At 37.4% G+C, this 15,364-nt stretch overlaps 2 protein-coding genes across 4 annotated transcripts in view; one reads left to right on the top strand and one right to left on the bottom strand.

Moving 5' to 3' along the window:
- The window catches only part of LOC139976424 (uncharacterized), a 289,428-nt gene that overhangs the window by 169,476 nt on the left and 104,588 nt on the right, over positions 1–15,364 (bottom strand). The gene's annotated exons all lie outside the window — the stretch shown is intronic.
- Positions 1,994–14,603, top strand: LOC139976163 (uncharacterized). Its single transcript, XM_071984643.1, has 9 exons — positions 1,994–2,097; positions 3,056–3,125; positions 3,275–3,443; positions 5,614–9,068; positions 9,396–9,458; positions 9,884–9,952; positions 11,269–11,340; positions 11,982–12,205; positions 12,466–14,603. The coding sequence occupies exons 1-8, from the start codon at positions 2,077–2,079 to the stop codon at positions 12,203–12,205; spliced, it is 4,143 nt and encodes a 1,380-aa protein (XP_071840744.1). The 5' UTR covers positions 1,994–2,076; the 3' UTR covers positions 12,466–14,603.

The following is a 15,364-nucleotide window of genomic DNA, read 5'->3' as shown; positions in this document are numbered from 1 at the left end:
GTCCTACACTCTGCAGCTGTACACTAAGGCCTATATAGTCTTCTATGCCTTTCAGTAATCTTGCACATAACCAGAAAATGATAGGCCAGCCACTATACCTAAATGTTATTATTTGGGCAAAACAGCTAGTTCACTTGGCGCATATAGTATTACTCAACAAAAATATCTCACTAAACCTACCTTCCAAGTCTTTAAAATGTGTACTGAGCCAAATGTAGCATGAGAGCCGTCTGGAGACATGTATTTGGCATGTTTAGTGCACAAGCCTCCACAAGACTGGTCTGTATAGAGTGTTGAATACACTACTGTATATGTACAGCACACAGGTCATTATAATTACTCTGAGTGGCAAAGTGCATGGGGAACCCCCTTTTTTGTGGACAATAATCTGAGAGGGCAATTAAGGGCAGTGGATATGTGAGAATAACACTTTTTTCTTTAATGCTTTCTTTTGATGGACTGCTGATATTCAAGAGAAAGAAAAAACAATTGCAACAAACAAGCACTTAGCATATAATGAAAAGTTAAGCCTTTATCAGTTTTGCAATTTGCCCCAAATGTGGTACCACCTTTGCAAGAGTTATCCTGCAACTTTACCTCAATTGTTAGCCATGCCAATCCCAAAATTTCCAATTTTTAAAAGTGAAGGTTACTCCTTGAGTGTCTCCATTTGGCTTGTAAACATATGGGCAACATCTGGCAGATGTAGCCAATAAATTACTTTTATTCCATTTAATTTCCTCCTCAGTCATATATGGCTCTCCCTGGCCTCTGGCCACAGTTTCAATCTTGTCATACCATGTAGGCCTGTGCATGGACAATCTGAACTCCCCCCCCCCCCACCCTTAAACAAAGAAAGGAAACATCATTGAAATCCTTACATATGAGTTTGAATTGTTCGATGGATTCAGCTGCCAATGACTCAAGCTCAGCTTTGACTGTGATCTATACTGTAAGTTGTTGACTTGTCAAGAAGAAGCAGAATGCACAGATAAATACATTGCTTTCGTCTTTTGATGATATGAATATTTTTTTCAATCTGACATACTAATGAGATGCAGCAGTACCTGCATGGTGATAGCAAGTCTTCAAAAATTACATATAGGTATATATTTTATTATGGTCCCTGTTGACCCTTACAATCTTTGACCAGCTTTAAACGTAAAAGGCTCATGGGGCTCAAAGTAGTACACCCGTACACACCAAGAATCAAATTCTACCAAGCCTCACTTCTTGAGATTTATTTTTTGCAAGGTTATTTGACCCAAAAAGCACCTGTCCAAAAAGCTAGCAACGCGCTTTGAGGCTACCTGACCATATTTGAATGGGGATGATAACTATACTCGTACCGACCCTGTTATTAGTTTACTGGCACCGACAGCGATTTCAACAAAATGTGTTCATCAAATTCGAGTGATTGATGCAGATCGTATTGTTCTGTACATCGCATTAAAAATCCACACGTGTATAATAGATGTAATGTGCTAGTACATTGACTGGTATGCTGCAACGTTACACCGAAGAGGGAACTCCAGCAGGTCTCCAATAGGAAAACCCATAGCAATTCCCCCGCGCTCTTCCTTATGTAGCGACGGAATGTCACAACAGTTACTTCCCATACCCCCGTTGACTTACTGTTAGGCCATGTTTTTCTTCACCGATAACAGTTCTTTCCTCATTTCATTACACTTTGTCTTAAAATCTTAAGAAAGGTGGAATAAATCTCTTCATATCTCAGTGGTTTTCTAGTTTCTATTTAGTATGGCACAATCGGACTTTGGGGGTAAAAAATGTAGAGCTACGCAATTTTTGAAAACCAAAATTCACGCGTAAAACACATTACTGAAAGTTCAATTGTGTCTCTATAACACTGGCCCTCCTCTTTCTCTATATTGAATATGCATTACAAATGAATGACAGATTCTGTACATTTAAAACTATTGTGATTGGTTAAAATTCTCAATCGGACCTAGAGGTAACAAATGAGAGTTATCGTTAGAAAATATCGACCTTCGTGCCCAACCTCGAGAGACGCTATTGTAAACCATTGACCATTACTATCCTAGCTAGGTAACAATGAAGACTCGTGGAAAGAGGGTGAGTAAATACATCAATCTGTAATATTTTCAATTTAGCTGTCCATTGCTTAGGCATATGAGCCAGGGAGTTGAGGGGGACTGCAGCCTCTTCCTCCTTGGAGTTGGCCAAAGCAAATTTCTCTGGCAAATTACTGGAAAAGCCAGGAGAAATCTCAATAGTAATAGGTGGGTGATGATTTCATTTGTGCTTTGTTTCTTCCCTACTGTTTGGCTGTTATGTAGAACTTTTAGGTTATATTTATATACAAGTGGGTACAATGCAAGAAGAGAATTACCTCTTCGGGTTGTCATAAACCAAATTTTTCACCCATTTGAATGTGAAGCTTTCGGTGTAGGTCAAAGGGCATAGGGATCAACAGGAGTCAACATGTGAAAACGTTTGTTAATTTAATATTCCATGAATGTATCAAGGAGGAATTCTCATGTTTAGTTGCTGAGGTACTAAATTGAGTTGAATCATCTGTATGGGTTATGGTTTACCCCTCTCATGTATTGACCCTGAATTATCTTACAGTGGTAGTATATTACATAGTTTGCCAATTAGTTAAATTTCACAATGCGTCTTGTGCAGTCACCTTGCTGAATGTGAGAAAATTGAAGTATGCAAAGAGAGAAATATGCAAGAATTGAATATAAATTTGACCAGATTGCTAATTTTGAATCCCTTGTACATTAAATTAGCTTTAGGGCCTTTCTGTATACTTGCACCTCTACACTGTGTTCTGCATAAGCACAAACAACTTGCAATAAAGTAAACTGGCATGGTGGCTGGAGCCCATTGCGGTGCACCCTAGCTACTGATTGTACATGCAGTGCAATGCACATTGTCTCTCTTGACACTGACATACTGTTACATGTATCCATATTGTTGAACACATGTTAGAGCTTTAATTTGCAGTATTCAGTAATTGTGTTGTCACTGTGTTAACTTTTGATATCTTTTAATCTTCCCAAAGGATACAGATGTACCCAACTATGAGCAGGATCACCCTGGTCTTGAGAAGAAGTTCATCAGTGAAAGGATTGGTGAGTGCTTTACTAGTAATAACATACATGCATGGCTAAGCAACAAGATATTTTTAGTGGTATTAGAGAAATTATATATTGGAGAGTTGTGTTTGCTGTTATTCATTTTTAAAGGAAATTGTTCATAGTTTTTCATTTATTTTTTTTAGGATATGGAGTGTTTGCAACACAATCAATTGAGAATGGGGAGTTCTTGCTGCAGTACAAGGGGGAGAGAATTACAACAGAAGAGGCAGAGGAAAGGGAGGTTGATTACATAAATCGTCAGCTGAGGCACTGCTATCAGTATTTTTATTCTGATAGAGGCAAGACATTATGGTAAGTTAAATTTCTTTTCGAAGTTTCCTGACCATGTCAGCCAGGCTGATCTGTCAGTGAAAAGTCAATTAGTCTGCTAGCCTAACATCATTTGTCAGTTGGATTAAAACTACAATTCTGTTTGAGTTAGGTGTCAAATAAAGCTCACTTGATGTAGGTTGGTGCAAGTCAGTTTCCAATTTGTACTTCATACTGAAATATGCCAGAAGTCAAACAGAAGTCTCTAGAACTTTTGCTAATGGATCAGTTACCTTACTTCATCCTTTGAACTATGTTGTTGGCAAATTTTGGGTCGAATTGTGAAAACCTTGTAAACACAATATCTCAAGAAGAAAACCTTGGGCATAACTCATATGTTAGTGTGTTGAAGTACCATATTAAGGACAAGGAGCCTATTAATTTTGGTAGAGGTCAAAGGTCATTTGGGGTCACCGACGATCAAATTGTGAAAACCTTGTAAAAACAATATCTCAAGAAGGAAAGCTTGAGCATACCTCTTGTTTAATGTGTAGGAGTACCATATTGAGGACAAGAAGCCTATTGATTTTGGTTGAGGTCAAAGGTTATTTGTGGTCAAATTGTGGAAAACCTTGTAAACATGATACCTCAAGAAGGAAAGCTTAGACAGACCTCATACTGTACTTAGTGTGTAGAAGTCACACATTTAATACAAGAAGCCTAGTGTTTTTTAAGGAGGTCAAAGGTCATTTGGGCTCACCAGGGGTCAACTTGTGAAACCTTGTAAATGAGACATCTCAAGAAGGGAATCATGGGCAGACTCCATATTTGGTTTGTAGAAGTACCACATAAAGTACAATAAAGCCAATTTGATTTTGATGGAGGTCAATATCATTTGGGGTCACCAGGGGTCAAATTGTGGAAACCTTGTAAAATGTTGCAAGAAAGGAACCTTGGACAGATCTCATATTTTGTTATTAGATATGCCATATCAAATTTAATTAACTTCATTCCCCTCTTACCTGCCTCTCTTCACTAAGGCACCTTCCTTAACATAACATCACAAGGGTAGCTTTGGACATGTCTATCACATATTTGGTATGTAATTGTACCACATTGAGTACAAGAAGCCTAATGTTGGCGGAGGTCAGTGGTTGAGTTCATGAGGGGTGAAATTGTGAAAAGTAGGACATTAAATTTAGTTGCTGATGTATCACTCTTAGTACAAGAAGCCTGTTGTTGAGGTCAATGGTCATTTCAGGACAGCCCGTGCCTTTGTTAATTTATTGTTTGTCACAACACAATGCGTTGCACTGTAATACAAAGATCAAGTATGTTGTACACCCTCAGTATACATTACGTCAGATTCATGAAGAAAAGTGCTCATATTACATCATTGGTAGCACAATGCATTTTTGCATTCTGGTTAAGGATTAGTGTTATTTCACTGTGAGTTATTAATGATCATGATTTTGGAATAATCATGTCCTCCATGATAAGGTACTTGTTGGTAGTAATTGTAATGATACAGGTATTTATAAGTAGAGTGTTAATATTATATTAAAAGTAAGGTATTTATCAGTAGTAGAGTACTCACCATTCCGCAAGATCGCGCTCATGCTTTGTAGCGCCTGTAAATTCCAACTGAGGAACACAATTAGTAGCTCCTGTCAAGAGCTATCAAGGAAATTATCTACAGCCATAATACAGTGTGTAGTGTGCTATAGCCACTCACTTCAGTACTACATAGGGGTGCTACTGAAGCAATACATGAACTTCTTTAAAACTCAAAAGAGAATCTTTGTCAGTCAAGCTTTAACTCATCACATTGCAAACAAGGTGAGATTTGTAATAACATGAATCTCTTACTTGTTGACTTTGTAGTTTTTGAAAGGAATTTGGAAGGGATATACGGGAAGGGTTTTGCTTATTTTAATTTTAATTAATTGGTCAGGGGATAAGGCTAGGAGAAGCTTACTGTTGGGTTTGGGCAAGAGTAATGGTAGTGACAGGTCTATAGGCATGGTGGGAGTTACCACCACAAAGAATGAGATTTTGAAGGAAGATATTCATGGGAGACTTTTCTCTTCATTTTGTACATGGAGAAAGTTTAATTCATTGGGCATAAAAGGTTGCCTTCCTTTAATGATTGCAATCATTTAATGAAATACACAATAATTGTACATGTTTTTTTTAATTTTATATCTTTCAGCATTGATGCAACCCATGTGAAAAAGTCACTTGGAAAATTTGTCAATGATGAAAAACCCCAAAAAGCAAACTGCAGAATGAAGAAGATAATTCACAATGAGGAAGTTATTCTTTGCTTGTTTTCAACAAAGGAAATTAATATTGGTGACGAGATACGGTATGACTATGGTTTAAAAAATCTTCCTTGGCGAACAGACAAGGATGGCAAGAGTACCCAACAGGAAGTTCAGGACAAAACTGAAGACAAACTGGATATAGAGTGTTGTGAACAATTACCTAGTATGATGGTGCTCAACACAACTCTTCACAGGGAAGATGATGAGGAAATTGTTGAGGGATCTTCCAATGAGATGTTGAGAGATGTTGGTTGCAGTAAAGAAGATCAAGCTTGTGAACAGAATAATAATGCAAAAGACCACTCACAGCAAGAAATACTGACCACTGCTAAAGACCCTAAAGAAGAAACTGGTGACAAACCTGATAAAGATGGTTGGGAACAGTTAAACAACATGGCGATGCATAATACAGCACTTCAGAGAGAGGATGATGAGGAAATGGTTGAGGTATCTTCCATTGAAGATAGTGGTGACAAAATTTCAGATCAAGCTTGTAAGCAGAATACTAATGCAAAAGACCACTCACAGCAAGAAATACTGACCACTGCTAAAGACCCTAAAGAAGAAACTGGTGACAAACCTGATAAAGATGGTTGGGAACAGTTAACCAACATGGCGATGCATAATACAGCACTTCAGAGAGAGGATGATGAGGAAATGGTTGAGGTATCTTCCATTGAAGATAGTGGTGACAAAATTTCAGATCAAGCTTGTAAGCAGAATACTAATGCAAAAGACCACTCACAGCAAGAAATACTGACCACTGCTAAAGACCCTAAAGAAGAAACTGGTGACAAACCTGATAAAGATGGTTGGGAACAGTTAACCAACATGGCGATGCATAATACAGCACTTCAGAGAGAGGATGATGAGGAAATGGTTGAGGTATCTTCCATTGAAGATAGTGGTGACAAAATTTCAGATCAAGCTTGTAAGCAGAATACTAATGCAGAGGACCACTTACAGCAAGAAAAATTGACCGCTGCTGGATACACAAAAGAAGAAACTGGTAACAAACCTGATAAAGAGGATAGGGAACAATTACCTGACATGGCGATGCATAATACAGCACGTCGGAGAGAAGATGATGAGGAAATGGTTGAGGGATCTCCCATTGAAGAATGTGGTGACTGGAAAGCAAATAAAGCTATTGAACAGAAACCTAATGCAGAGGACAACTCACAGCAAAATCAGACATTAGACACTAGGTCTGATCTGGAGAAGGAACTTGCTAAGATAAGATCCATTCTTAGAGATACACAAGTGTTTCCTATTATGGCAGCAGAGGTAGACTGTGAAACAGCCCTATTAAGTGATATTGAAAGTACTCATGAATATGAAGTTGCTGATGACATGAGTGATGCTTCTGAACATGAAGCCGATTCAGATTATCATCCAGACCCTGGTGATTCAGATAAGAACAGTGATCTTGAAAAGGATGATGACACATGTGACTTACCCAAAGATGTCCCTGGGACTTCAGGGACATGTTACAATAAAGTGATTGATGCTAAAATGGATGCAGGCTACTGTGAAGACAATTCATCAGGTTGTGAACGGGAGCAGTTGGATGATGAAGAACAGGAGGAAGAAGAAGTCCATGTCAAATGTGCTCAAAGGAAACAAACAGAGAAAGGTTCCAAACGAGTCTACGATAAAAGAAATGCATGCTTGTTTTGTGGGAAGTTGTTAAAAGTTGTTATCGGTCGACACTATCTAAGTCAACATAAAGATGAAGTTGCTGTTGCACAGATAATGGCACTGCCTGTGGGATCAAGGGAGCGGAAAGTTAAACTAGACCTTCTGCGAAACAAAGGAAATTTCTTTCACAATGAAGAAGTGATACAAACACAGACTGGAGAGATAATTTTGATGCGAAGACCATCAACTGGAGCCTACTTTGACTTGGATGATTACGGCCCCTGTCCACAGTGTTTGGGATATGTTAGTAAGGATGATTTGTGGAGGCATGTGCGGTATAGATGCATTGCCAAAGAATCAGAATCCAAGGGAGAAAGTAAAAAGAGATCACGAGTTCGCATGGAAAGTGACATCCTTATGAAACGGTACAACGGAGCAAGTGACAAATTGAAAAGAATGGTCTTATCTTCAATGAAGAGAGATGAGCTGTTTAATGTTCTTAGCAATGACATACTCATACTTGAATATGGAAACCAAGTGCTTCGCAACCAGCAAACCAGAAAGCATATTGTGTCCCAAAAAATGAGAGCACTTGCTAGTGTCTTACTAGAACTAAGGAAATCTGATCCTAATGGTGGCCAGAACATCAGTGATTTCATAAAACCATCCAAGTTTGATATGGTAGTTGAGGCAGTGGAAAAAAGATGTGCCATAGTTGAAAATGATAATGGTGGAAATTGTCAGTATAAGTTTCCATCATTCGCTATAAAGTCAGGGCATGACTTGGTCTGGATCACAAGAATCAAGCGTAGCCAGGCAATAAGGCAAGGTGATGCTAAAGCTGAAGAAGAAGCAAACAGATATTTGCAACTTCATCAAGCAGAATGGCATGTGAAAGTTGCTTCAGCAGCTGCTTCCACATTGAATGTAAGAAAGTGTGAAAAAGTAGTCAGCCTCCCAAGTGCTTCTGATCTGAAGAAAGTTTCTGAGCACACACGATCTCAGATTAAAAGTTTGACCAGTAAACTGATGAGTGCTAAACCTGAGTTCAGAGATTATCGTCTATTGCAGAAAATGACCCTAGCAAGACTGATCGTCTTTAACAAACGCAGACCAGCTGAAATGGCAAAATTGCCTGTAGCTTCCATCTTAAACCGGCCGCAGTGGGAGAAATGTCAGATTGATGAATTAGCTCATAATCTAAATGCTTTGGAGAAAGAGCTGTCTAAGCGGTACCAGCTAGTTAAAATTGTGGGAAAACGTGGCCGTCCAGTCGCAGTTATTATTCCACCAGAATGTTCTGAATCTCTTAAGTTGATCATTGATCAAAGGGAATCATTTGGCATACCAGCCGGCAACCCCTATGTGTTTGCTAGGTCTACTTCAGCATCATTTCTTGATGGAGGAGAGTGCCTTTCTGAAGTAATTACTGGTCTGGATTTAGAAGCACCAGAGACCATAAAGAGCACCAAAATGAGACAGTATGCTGCAACTGTCTCACAAGTCTTAAGTCTTGGTAGTCAGGAGGTAGAGTGGCTGGCAAGCCACCTTGGTCATGATGTGGCAATTCACAAGCAATATTATAGACTCCAGGAGTCAACAGTTGAACTGTGCAAAGTTTCCAAATTGCTCCTTGCCATGGATCGAGGCAAAGTTTCTAACTTAAGAGGAAAGACGTTGGATGAAATCAGTGTTGATGGTAAGAATTTATTTAAGTAGTTCAATTAGCAGGAGTAAACTACTTATGACAATAAATGTAAAGAACATTTAACATCTTCTCTGATAAAATGACTTAATATGCCAATGTTACTTAACTTAGGTTATGTTCACAAACTGGAGTTATTCAGCATCCATGACTCTAGGTCAGATCAGTGCAAGCATATTAGTACCTTGACCATTTCAGTGAAAAAAAGGCTGGTTTTGGCTGGCATTCTACCTAATTTCTCTAAAGGTTGCCCCAAGATTGCTTTGGCTACATTTTGTCATCAATTATAAGACAAATTTTTTGAACTTCACAATCCAACAGACATTCCTGTGTTTGAAGATGAACAAATTGAAGAATCTGTTGCAATGCATCAGCTTGAGGGTGGTGAGTCTCTTTTGTATTATGTTGCATGTCTTATCTAGACATCTCATATTAAAGGGTAGATATATCAGAGAAACAAGGTAAATTATTTCTTGGGTATACTTTCTTGTAACACAAAGCTTACTATATAGGGCTGAAAAGGAATTGTCATGTTGGTAAACATGGCAAATGAAAGTATCTGTAAAATTGAACGGACATAGGCATCATATTAAACAGATGTTCAAAGGTATTGCCTGTAATTACGGAAAAACAACAAACCAACTCTTACTTAACTCTCCAGCCCCCATTTGTTCTCACGTCATTCAGGGAACATTGGATGATAGATAACATGTTCCGAATAAGTAGAATTGTTATTACTTTTAGTTGCGTAAACTTGTGACCATTGCTTATCAACTAATCTACACATTTGGCATTTGTCTGTCTTATAGATAACCATTCAGATGAGGAGGGGAAGCAGAGCCATCATGATCCACCTGTACTGGAAAACACTTCCTCTGGTGAGTTTTTTGTGGAGATAATGCAAGTGATGTCTGAGACTTATGTTGTATTCCAGCCCTGCCATTAAAGATAAAAAACATAAGTATGTTAATCTTGATCTATATACCCCTGGATGAGTCCATATCTTTGTTTCTTTCATGGGATTCAATTGCAGCCAAACTCACATACTTGTCAAATTAACTCCCTAGGTATGTTCCACCTTCGGCCAATACCTTTATCTTGAATTAGTGCCAAATCAATCCTTACCAAAATAGGTTTTATTGATACAGTTTTTAATATTTTAAAAACATTTACAGTGCAGTTCAGTTCAAAAGGGACTACAGAAAGATGAGTGTGATTTATTACCTTAAGCTGCTTTAGTGTGCTAGGCCAGGATCCCAACAAAGGATTGTGTTAGCTTGCACTCACAACAATACCATAGAAAACTGATTAATAAATTGCTATTTACAGTCATCAAGGAATTTATGTGGCCTCACAAAAATCTGACAGGAGGACATTGATACAGAGCAAGCATGTCTTGCAGTCCATTGTCCCGATAAGACCACATATTTTGATGTTCAAATTAGGTGAAAGTATTCTTAGAATCAATGTTTAGGAAGATATTTTTTAGTTATTAACTTATTGCCCAGACTTAAACCGTTCCAAGAAATGAAAAATGTTAATACCATGTAGACATGTAACATTGATGGACTTATCAAACGTAATATGGCACCCTTCTGCCTTTTATTTATAAGTTTCTCTGCTATAAGCTAGAGATCATGATTGAAAGAGTGAAAGTTGGTTTTGAAGTTTAGCCTTGTATTGTATTGGCACCCATTGACAATTACTGCAAGGCAATTGTACAATATTGGCCATTTTTGTTGAGTAACACCGAATGTTGGTATCTTCTGTCTAAAGTTGCCTCTCATTTGCAAGGAATCACTTAGCTATTTGATTTCCTGGTTTATTTGGTATCATATTGCACTTTTTGTCTATGATCTTATATAAAAGCCAAGGTATCAAAGACACAGGGTAAATTATTAAAAGCAATTTGCCTGGAATACAAAGAAGCTACTGTATCAGGCTTCATGAAGGAAGTGTCAAGTAGATGCAATTTGGTAGAAATGAGGGAACATAGGCTTGATATTTAGCAGATTTTCTGAGGCATTGTCTAAAGGGAAAAACCACAAACCAATTTGACATCTGTCCTGTTACTCAAGTCTTCATTCCCCCACATGTTACCTGATTGAAATAAAATTGCTAATACTTTTGCCATGCAAACTTATGACCATTGTTTTTTATTAACCTAATCATTTGGCATTTGTCTGTCTTACAGATAACCATTCAGATGATGAAAGGGGAATACAGGGCTCTCAAGATCAATTGGTACTGGAAAACACCTCATCTGGTGAGTTTTTGGTAGAGATAATGCAAGTTATATCTGAGAAAGATGAGTGTAATTTAAGACCCTAAGCTGGTTAATTGAATGTCCATTTTTTGGATCCCAGTTGTGAGGTACCCTTCTCAATGCAAGTCTTTGTGCACTACATGCCAACATGCAGTCACTCCAACTTCGATAGTGTCAAGGACTTTCAAATCCCCGCTGGATTCCATCGCCTATATGAGTATTATCCAGCCAAGGGTTCCTGTTTGGAACCAACTGGAGTCCAAGATGGCCCCCACTTCTGCCCTGACTGACAATTCACATCTTAGCTAGGCTTTTGCAACATCATTGTGCTTGTTTTGTTGTGAATTTGTAATTTTGTGATTGAAGGCATACTTAAAAGATTTGACAAATTCCAGTGTGCATCAGGTATATCTAGTCAAACTTTTTATGTCATACATACCAACAAGGAAGTGTTGTCAAAGAGAAGCCCTTGTTATAGCATTTTAGAAGAACCTATAATTACTCGTTAGTGGATGTGTATATATATTTATCATTTAAAAAGCACTAGAGGGAAGGAAGCAAGTTCACAGAAAATGTGTTTTATTCATTAAAGAGTTTAACCAGGTTACATAAACTTTGCGTTTTACTATTACCTCCTGCAGGTAAACGATTTTTCCGAAAGCAAAAGAAAAAAGTCCCTTGGACAGCTGAGGAAAAAAAGACCATCTTCAAGCATTTTCAAAAGAACATAAAGCAAGGAAAAAACCCTGGCAGAGATGCCTGCAGGTCTGCTGTTGAAAAATTTCCATGTCTTGCCAGAAGGACTCCTGACAACGTAAAAGACTATGTCCGGAACCAAATTGTAAGATTGGCAAAAGGAATTTAAGTGAGTTCCTGCTGCATATGGTCAATAAGATGAACATTATTTTTGCAGGCAAAAACAGGTATTGCATGTTAGGCAAGTGAAAAAGCTAAATGATTCAATATAAATCAGCCTTTTGTGTGAAACAATTCAATATTTTTGATTGCATATGTTTATTGGCCTTGCTTCCTTCTTAACGTTACTGCTTAATCTTTTTCAGCTGAAGAGCTCAGTTTGTAAGGCAATATTCATGTCTTTCTTGCATTCTTAATCTGTTCCAAAAGAACATTAGGGAAGGCAGAGTCCCTGACAGATATCACTCCTGCTCTCCCTACAATACAAAGAATATGTTTAGAGGTAAGATGTTGTAAGGTAAGATGGTAAGATTACAACAAAAGGAATATAGGGTTTCAAGCACATTAAAGGGAGAGCAGTTTCCGACTGAAAACCCTGCTGTATCAGGTCCATAATGCAAAAAAAGGAATGATTTTATCCAAATGACCTGTTTGTGTTAAATGTAAATGTGTTTCTGATAGAAATGTTTGTTTAGTGTGGTTATTAGGAAATGAGGTCAAAAAGAGATACAAATCTGTATCATAATTTTTAAGGATTTCTTTAGATTAAGGAGAGCTTTTACAGTATTTTGGGAAGAACATATAAGTGAGGAGATTTCCTGGTGGATAGACCTACTACATCAGGTCAGTCAGATGTATTTGTACAAGCAAAGAACAGTGTGAGTTATGCAAAAGAAAAGTTAAAGGGTTTCATTTTAATGAATTTTTTGTGTTTAACAGTTCTTTACTTCCGATAGCAAATGTCTGTTAGTTCTTTTTAGGAACTGAGATTTTAGTCAGAAACCAAACTTCAAAATCAGTTTAGCTTAAGTACTTCATTTATAAGAAAATTTAAAAACTTCTTTGAGAGGCTATTTAACAGTATATGTTGACAAGAACAAAGTTATTTTGAGAGTAAAGGACAGGCAATTTCAGTTATCAAAAAAGAGACATGATCTTCTTAAAATTACCGTTTTGTGTTCAATATTTCTATGTTTTAAAGCAGGTGTTTGCTGAAACTACTTAGTAGATAGTGAGATCATCAAAAAGTTCCAAGGTTTAAACTCATTTACTCATAAACTCAATAAACTCAGCTAAAAAGCTTCATTTCTGGGTAATTTTGAAATCATACTTTGTTTGTATTTTGGTTGTGTTATCAAGTTAAACAAATGGCTTTCCCTTTTAATGTTACTATTGACAGTATAACAAGGCTTAGTTTCATCAAGGAGAATAAATAACATAATTCATTTATGTTCCAATTCGTACAGCTAGTGATCTTTGAGAGTCAGAGGGTGGGTGAAAAAGATTTGAGATGTTAACCACGTGTAAAAAAAATCTGAAGAAGAAAATATTCCAGATGCCAAGTACCTAATAATTTCGGACATCGGAAATTATGTTGGTTCATATTTGCTGTACTAGTGCATGTGCTCCTTCTTGTTATATTCAGTGAAAGGTTCGCAACAGTGAAGATATTTTAGTTTTGATGCAACTAATACACCAATGCAAACATGATGGAAATCATGTTCCATTATCAAGACCAAAGTACATATTTGCATTCTATTTTCTTATCTCTAATAGAGTAAAAAAGAAAATGGTGTCCACTGTCATTTTACTTCTGTACATTGATTCAGCCCATGTTGTGTTGTCAGTATTACTGTTATTATGTTACTAGTTGTAAGTTCAAACTTGCTTAAAATTTTTAGAAACAATTTGAACATTTGTTAACATTAATTTAAGATGTTGTAATGTTTACTTGTTTTAAATAAATGGTGTTCATATAATGTCTGTCCCTTTTCATATTTGTATGCATTTCTGTTGAAGGACCTGAGAGAATATGCCGGATGATCAGGGCAATAAACTGTAGTTAAAAACTGAACTTTGTTGTTTGAGATAAACTAAAACTTCTATGAAAGCTTCACTTGGCTTGTCTACTGAAGAAGTGGGAATGAATACATGTAAAATAAGTAATGAAAAGTAATAACTTTTCTAAAAATTTAAGCATGGCCAACTGTATTTTTCTTGATAATTCCCTTGTGAAATTTAAAATGCAGTCATTACAAGCTTACAAGGGGCAAGATGAAATAATAAGAACAGTACTGGACTTAAACCAAGCAGGTTGGGTATTACAGCATTTGGAAGGTTTGGTTTTTGAGAATGTATAAAGTGGTCTCCAGAGGGATGATTCATAAAGATGGTACTGAACTGCAGTCCAATACCAACTTATGTAAACTAGTCTCCAGAAGGAAGGATGATTCATAAAGATGGTACTGAACTGCAGTCCAATACCAACTTATGTAAACTAGTCTCCAGAAGGAAGGATGATTCATAAAGATGGTACTGAACTGCAGTCCAATACCAACTTATGTAAACTTGTCTCCAGAAGGAAGGATGATTCATTAGGATGGTACTGATCTGCAGTCCAATACCAAATTATGTAAACTTGTCTCCAGAAGGAAGGATGATTCATAAAGATGGTACTGAACTGCAGTCCAATACCAACTTATGTAAACTAGTCTCCAGAAGGAAGGATGATTCATTAGGATGGTACTGAACTGCAGTCCAATACCAACTTATGTAAACTAGTCTCCAGAAGGAATGGTGATTCATAAGGATGGTACTGAACTGCAGTCCAATACCAACTTATGTAAACTAGTCTCCAGAAGGAAGGATGATTCATTAGGATGGTACTGATCTGCAGTCCAATACCAACTTATGTAAACTAGTCTCCAGAAGGAATGGTGATTCATAAGGATGGTACTGAACTGCAGTCCAATACCAACTTATGTAAACTAGTCTCCAGAAGGAAGGATGATTCATTAGGATGGTACTGAACTGCAGTCCAATACCAACTTATGTAAACTAGTCTCCAGAAGGAATGGTGATTCATAAGGATGGTACTGAACTGCAGTCTAATACCAACTTATGTAAACTAGTCTCCAGAAGGAATGGTGATTCATAAGGATGGTACTGAACTGCAGTCCAATACCAACTTGTGTAATCAAGTCTCCAAAGGGTATGTTTGATAAGGATGATGGGAGTCTCACAAGTTGTCTCCACAGGGAAAGTCTCCATTAGGCCCACAACATGAGTATGTATGTATGTATGTATGTATGTATGTATGTATGTATGT

This window comes from Apostichopus japonicus, chromosome 11 (genome assembly GCF_037975245.1).
Source record: "Apostichopus japonicus isolate 1M-3 chromosome 11, ASM3797524v1, whole genome shotgun sequence".
Classification (NCBI taxonomy): domain Eukaryota; kingdom Metazoa; phylum Echinodermata; class Holothuroidea; order Aspidochirotida; family Stichopodidae; genus Apostichopus; species Apostichopus japonicus.
This window is presented reverse-complemented; position numbering and strand designations above follow the sequence as displayed.

Coding starts and splice junctions, on each gene's coding strand:
- LOC139976163 (XM_071984643.1), top strand. CDS start 2,077: ATGAAGACTCGTGGAAAGAGG. Junction 2,098..3,055: donor TGAAGACTCGTGGAAAGAGG/GTGAGTAAATAC, acceptor ATCTTCCCAAAG/GATACAGATGTACCCAACTA. Junction 9,953..11,268: donor ACTGGAAAACACTTCCTCTG/GTGAGTTTTTTG, acceptor TCTGTCTTACAG/ATAACCATTCAGATGATGAA.